This window comes from Nicotiana tabacum, chromosome 8, assembly GCF_000715075.1.
Source record: "Nicotiana tabacum cultivar K326 chromosome 8, ASM71507v2, whole genome shotgun sequence".
In the NCBI taxonomy this organism is placed as follows: Eukaryota; Viridiplantae; Streptophyta; class Magnoliopsida; order Solanales; family Solanaceae; genus Nicotiana; species Nicotiana tabacum.
In genome coordinates, this window is record NC_134087.1 from 48,593,764 (window position 1) to 48,599,679 (window position 5,916).

The following is a 5,916-nucleotide window of genomic DNA, read 5'->3' on the forward strand; positions in this document are numbered from 1 at the left end:
GTGCTCACACTCTTTATGCTATTAAGAAACTTATATCTATTAATGGCTTATGTAAGTACAAGAATGGTATGTAGAGGTTTTGACAACGTCATACATATAGAAATTTTGATGGGTCAATGTGTTTACAAGTTTTATCCCTATAATTCAACTTTTTTACTCTTACAAAAATGAAGAATATCCTTTTAAATTTGTTCAAAAATGATTTTCTGTACACTTGTATTTTACAAAACAATAAATAATACAAAGAAAAAATAATCTCTAATGTTGGACAATATTTACCGTAATATGCTTTCTCGCACATACAACTATATGTTACACTTTCAAGAGGGATAACACTATCGACAATAAGTGTTCTGATAATGACAGAGCAATCAACGCATTAGGAGGGAATATAGACAAAAAATTGTCCATAAAAAAATCTTAGGTTAGATATCCTCACATTGTATATTTCTAAATTATAAATATATAATAATATTATCTAACATGACTAAATTGATCAGTTTTACGGGTTCATAATTATCCAATCATTTTGAATTCGCGTATTATGATAATGTAATAATAATTTTTGGTATTTAAAAAAATATTGTATTTTATACATTATATTTGTTGTGCCTTCATATAATTACTTGATTAAACCATCATATGTTATTATTAACGTGCAACGTATATATATATATATATATATATATGTATATGTATATATATATATATATATATATATATATATATATATATATGCGCTTCATCCCCACAAAAAACTAGTCAAAACAATCTATTATACGTTACTTAGAAGCTCAAGTAACTTGAGTCGAAAAGAATAAAGTTTTCTATATGAAGGAACAAAAAGGATGACTAACCTGCAATTTGAACATTGAACTTGCTGCTACGAAGGAGAATGAAGTTCTCTTTGCATGTGTAAAAAAAATGAATATTCGTTGCTTTTGGGAGCTATTAACAGACTCGCGGATAAGATAAAAAAATTGGGAAAGACCATAAATTGGGGCTTCAATCAATAAAAAAAGGTCATAACTTTTAAATTTAATGCATTTTAGTTTCATTTTAAAACTTTTGAGTAATTACCAAGTTGAATTTTGAGAATTTGGGTATTATATGAAGGACTTATTTAATAAATTTTGTATTAATTTGAAAAAATCTTTGGGGCTTACGCCTCACTAAAAAAAATGCGCCCCGAATGCTCGGGCCTACGCCCTGAATTGCTGGGCGTACGCCTCTTGAGACTTTCGCCCCACACCATTACTCCGGGACGTTTTTGGTGCGCCTCGCTCGCCCCGAAAACGCTTTTTTTTACACTTTGTAAGAGTTTCCGCATTAGCAAAATTTGATTCCACTGTCAACAATCATAATTTTGAAAGGAATTTAATACACATAATAAAAGATTTCATTAAAAACACAACATGTAATATAAAAGTAAGTATATCAGCCGCTACTAGGGCTGTGCATGGATCGGATCGGATCGGATTTAGCATATTTCGGATTGAAATTTCGGATTTCGGATTCCAAAAATTGCAATCCGAATCCGATCCGAATTATATCGGATTGGATCGGATTTTTAAATTTCGGATCGGTTTGGTGATCGGATTTTCGGATCGGGTTGTACGTATTATTAAGGAGTGTGTATAACTGTATATGGATAATGGATGTTACATAATACAATAGCATTTAAAAGACCAAAAATAGCAAACAAATGACTATAAATTACAGCACCTCAAGATTTTACTTTTGGCTTCATTCCAATTAATAAATGTTACTAATGTCTAATAGTATAGTATTGTAACTGTATAGTATTGTAACTGGTTAAAGCTGACAGTCTCATTGTACTTGACCCATAAAGGTACACAATATTGCACAAATTCATTTCCCAGTTGAAGCATAGCAAAAACATAGCTAACAGTTACAAGACCAAAAGCATAGCAGAAGAGCAGAAACACAAAATGGAACCAAGTTCTACTGATCATTCTAACAGTTACATAACCTCCAGTTCTGGCACACTGGAACTGAAATCCTCAACCTGGCACACTTTCAAGTTCTGCAATACTACACTTGTAAAAAATGAGAGAGTCAGTAAATGTGTATCATGTCAAGTTGGGCAGCCTGTGCAGCAGCCTAATGCAGCAGCTTGACTGCTTGGTGGTAGAACAAAACAATACAATAGAGAAGGCTTAATGCAGCAGTTTGGTTCAATTTATTAGAAGGCTTAAGAAAACTTTTAACATGCCACGAACTCGTACCTTTTATATGTCGACGATGCAAGGCTCTCTTCCGGTATTAATCAAGTCTGTAGAATAAGATAGTAATAGAATAAATTAGTTTAAAAATAATCTAAATAAACATAACATAAGTATACATTAAACACAAGTAAAGTAATAGAAGAAATAAGATAGTCTTACCCGCTTCAAGTTGTTCAAGATTATCTAAATCTTCTTCAATTTTAATCGGAGTTGTTGATTCATTCCGAAGCCAATCTTGGACACACACAAGAGCTTGAACCAATCTAGGTGTCAATGAACTCCTAAATGGATCAAGTATGCGTCCACCGGTACTAAAGGCTGATTCTGAGGCAATACTAGAAATAGGAATGGCTAGCACATCACGTGCCATCTCAGCAAGTGCGGAAAATCTGGGTGAATTCAACTTCCACCACCCCAGAATTTTAAAATTTTCAATGTCTTCCTCAACATTTTCACCCAAATATTTATCTAACTCTGTTTTAGAATCAATTCCTTCACCCTTATTATGCTTCTTTAAATCTAACATGAATTTTGAAAGCGATGATGAAGAAGTAGATGAAGTTGGAGAAGATGGACATGAACTATGGGAAGATGGAGAAAATGGACATGAACCGGAAGATGGAGAATATGGAAATGAACCAGAACCACCATTCTTCTTTGCATACACATTGAACAAAGATTCCATGTATGTCTTCACCTCAATTTGTATTTTCACACCTATTGTTTCTCCAAACATGGCAGCAAGAGCAAACGAAAGAGATTGAAACTTGTGGCGTGGATCGAACACACATGAAATAAAAATCATTTTGTTCATCTTTTGTGGATCCCCCCAATACTTATCAAACTTCTCTTTCATATTATTTGCCATTTCTTTCAAGGTAGCATCTTCACTTTGCATCAACTCTTTCAAAGAAGAACCAACAACACATATCTCAAGAAAGTGCACATTAGACGTAATATAAAGTGTACCTGATACCTTCAAGGTGAGTTCATAAAATATTTCAAGAAACTTCACAATACGTCTTACACTATCCCAATCAGTACTTAAAAGTGGACCTGCAGGCTGTCCATCCTCACAAATACAGTTAGCAATACATGACATCAAACCATAATCAATATCACAATATTTTGTAAAGGCTTCCTCATAAACTGTAGCAACCTTCAACATCAAATATGTGGAGTTCCACCTAGTAGGAACATCCAAGCACAATGATTTTTTAGAAGTTATCCTATCTAGATCACAACATTCTTTAAACTTCTTCCATCTTGCTGGAGATTGTCTAATGTACCTAACATCTTGTCTTATTCGTTCCACAGACACACTCCCTTCTCGCAACCCATCTTGAACAACTAGATTGATGATGTGAGCCATACATCTAACATGAACATGCTTACCTTCCATCAAGTTAGTGTTCCATCTAGTAAATTGTTTGGATAATTCTTTAACCATGATATCGTTAGAACTTGCATTATCAACTGTCACAGTAAATACTTTATCCACCCCCATTCAAGTAAACACTTAGCAACACCACTAGCTAAATCTTGACCTTTGTGACTAGTAATTGGACAAAAATTTAATATCTTTTTATGCAAATTCCAATTCTTGTCAATGTAATGTGCTGTAACACACATATAGTTAATTCTTTGAATTGATGTCCATGTATCAGTCGTAATACAAATTCTCTGTTTTGATTCTTTAAAAATTGACTTCAAAACAAGTTTTTCATCATGGTAAATCTCAAAACAATCTCTAGTCATAGTAGTACGAGATGGAATATGAAATAAAGGTTGAAGAGCTCTCACGAAGTCTCTAAATCCATCCTTTTCAACAGAAATGAAGGGTTGTTCATCTATAATTATCATACGAGCTAAAGCCCTCCTACATGCCTCTTGATCAAATTTCCAAGGGATAAGTGAGACATCACCTGTTTGACCTTTCGGTTGAAAAGCTAATTTTGTCTGGCTTGTCTCCGGCTTGTGGGGATTGTTCGGACACTTGAGAAGATGTGATAGCAAATTGCTTGTACCACTGTTTTTGGTGTTAGCTACATATTCTTCTGGACAGTACTTGCATTTCGCTTTTTTAACACCCTCATCATCAGTGAACTTACTGAAGTGTCGCCAAGCCACTGATCTTTCTTTCATAATTTTTCTTTTCTTCGAACCAGAATCAGATTCGACGTTGCTTGTGGAATCATTTGAAGCACCACTTTCACCACATTTTACAAGGGCTTGAACTTTATTCACCATCTCTACCTCATCTTCCATCTACGAAACAAAACAAAAAATTAAAATTAAAATCGGATGCAAAATAGTAGTATAGTATGGTCTATTTCTGTTTAAGAAAATCAAGAGTGAAACCCCCAATTTATTTCATCAATTTTATCCGAGAAATAAAAGAGAACAAAGAGACCTAACCCTAGTGTCTTTCTTAAGAATTTCATCAATTCTTAGTGTCTTACCAGTTACCAGTGCGGTCGCCGGAACACAGAGAAGAGCTAGAGGAAACGACGAGCAGGAGGGAGCAGCTTGAGGCGTCGCATGAAGACTGAAGTGAGCAGCACCAGCACAGCAGTCTCTGGGTGCGACTTGTGAGGCGTGAAGAAGAGTGAAGACTGAAGCTGTGAAGTGAGGACTGAGTCTGAGCTGAGGCGTGAGAACTGAGAAAGTGAGAAGGGTTAACTGAGAAAGTGAGGCGCAGACCGCAGCAACATAAAAAATTTGCTTCTGAGAATTAGACGGAGGCAGACCGCAGAATGAAATAAGGATTAGGTGACCTAACCCTAAAAATAAAATTAGTATTTATTATTCCCTTAATAAATTCGGATTTCGGATCGGATCGGGTTCAAACTATACAAATCCGAATCCAATCCGAAAATCCGAATCCGATCCAAATATCCGAAATCCGAAATTAAGCGGATCAGATCGGATTTCGGATATCTGATCCAAATGCACAGCCCTAGCCGCTACCACACTTTTTAATATTAGATCTGGTACTATGAAACAGTATACTATCAGCCGCTACCACACTCTCTCTCTCTTTTAAAAAAAAAACAAAAAAACACATGGAACGGAAATCCTTAGTCCGAAAAAGTAGGCTTGGATCCAAACTCCTTATTTTACGAAGTGCATGTTTCATGGTTCCACAAAAGGCAATAATTAAATGCTTCTGCCAACTTGGAAGTCAAATTTGGCATGCTCCTATCAAATTATATATATATATATATAACTTCTAACTTTATTTTAAAATACTACTATAATTGTTTTGAGGCACTCTACAAATTTTATCTTGCTTTTCATTAATAGCTAGACACTATACTACTAGCAAGCGGGTTATTTCTTTTCAAATTTTCCTATATTGAATGGTGTATGAAGGCCTGCCCTCTTTCTTTCTTTTTTTGGTACAGATGAACTTAAATATTCCTTATGGTAATAAAATAGTGTATAATATTACTTCAAATGTAAATGAAATTAATGGCATATATTATCTTTTAGACGTCCTGCCCATGGGTAGTAACACGTTAATGATATTGACAAAGAGTTCTCTAGAAATTTAAAAAGGTGTTGTTTAGATCCATTTGGGAATATGGTATCTACTACCCTTTCTTGTTAGTCTTTGCCTAACTACTTAAATAGCTACAGTATTATTTATAAACGTACGAGCCTA

The 5,916-nt window shown here is 34.6% G+C and overlaps 1 protein-coding gene and 1 long non-coding RNA gene across 2 annotated transcripts; both read right to left on the reverse strand.

Annotated features, from left to right (window-relative positions):
• Positions 1-1,998: 1,998 nt before the first annotated feature.
• Positions 1,999-2,566, reverse strand: LOC107801600 (uncharacterized). Its single transcript, XR_001651666.2, has 3 exons — positions 2,409-2,566; positions 2,250-2,296; positions 1,999-2,055 (listed from the first exon to the last, which is right to left on the reverse strand). It is a non-coding gene; the product is annotated as an uncharacterized LOC107801600 (long non-coding RNA).
• Positions 2,567-2,855: 289 nt separating this feature from the next.
• Positions 2,856-5,008, reverse strand: LOC142163563 (zinc finger BED domain-containing protein DAYSLEEPER-like). The gene is made up of 2 exons (XM_075220858.1): positions 4,719-5,008; positions 2,856-4,517 (listed from the first exon to the last, which is right to left on the reverse strand). The coding sequence occupies exon 2, from the start codon at positions 4,515-4,517 to the stop codon at positions 3,729-3,731; it is 789 nt and encodes a 262-aa protein (XP_075076959.1). The 5' UTR covers positions 4,719-5,008; the 3' UTR covers positions 2,856-3,728.
• Between the last annotated feature and the right edge of the window lie 908 nt (positions 5,009-5,916).

Excerpts from the sequence above, each read along its gene's own strand:
- LOC142163563 (XM_075220858.1), bottom strand. The coding sequence starts at position 4,517 with ATGGAAGATGAGGTAGAGATGGTGAATAAAGTTCAAGCCCTTGTAAAA.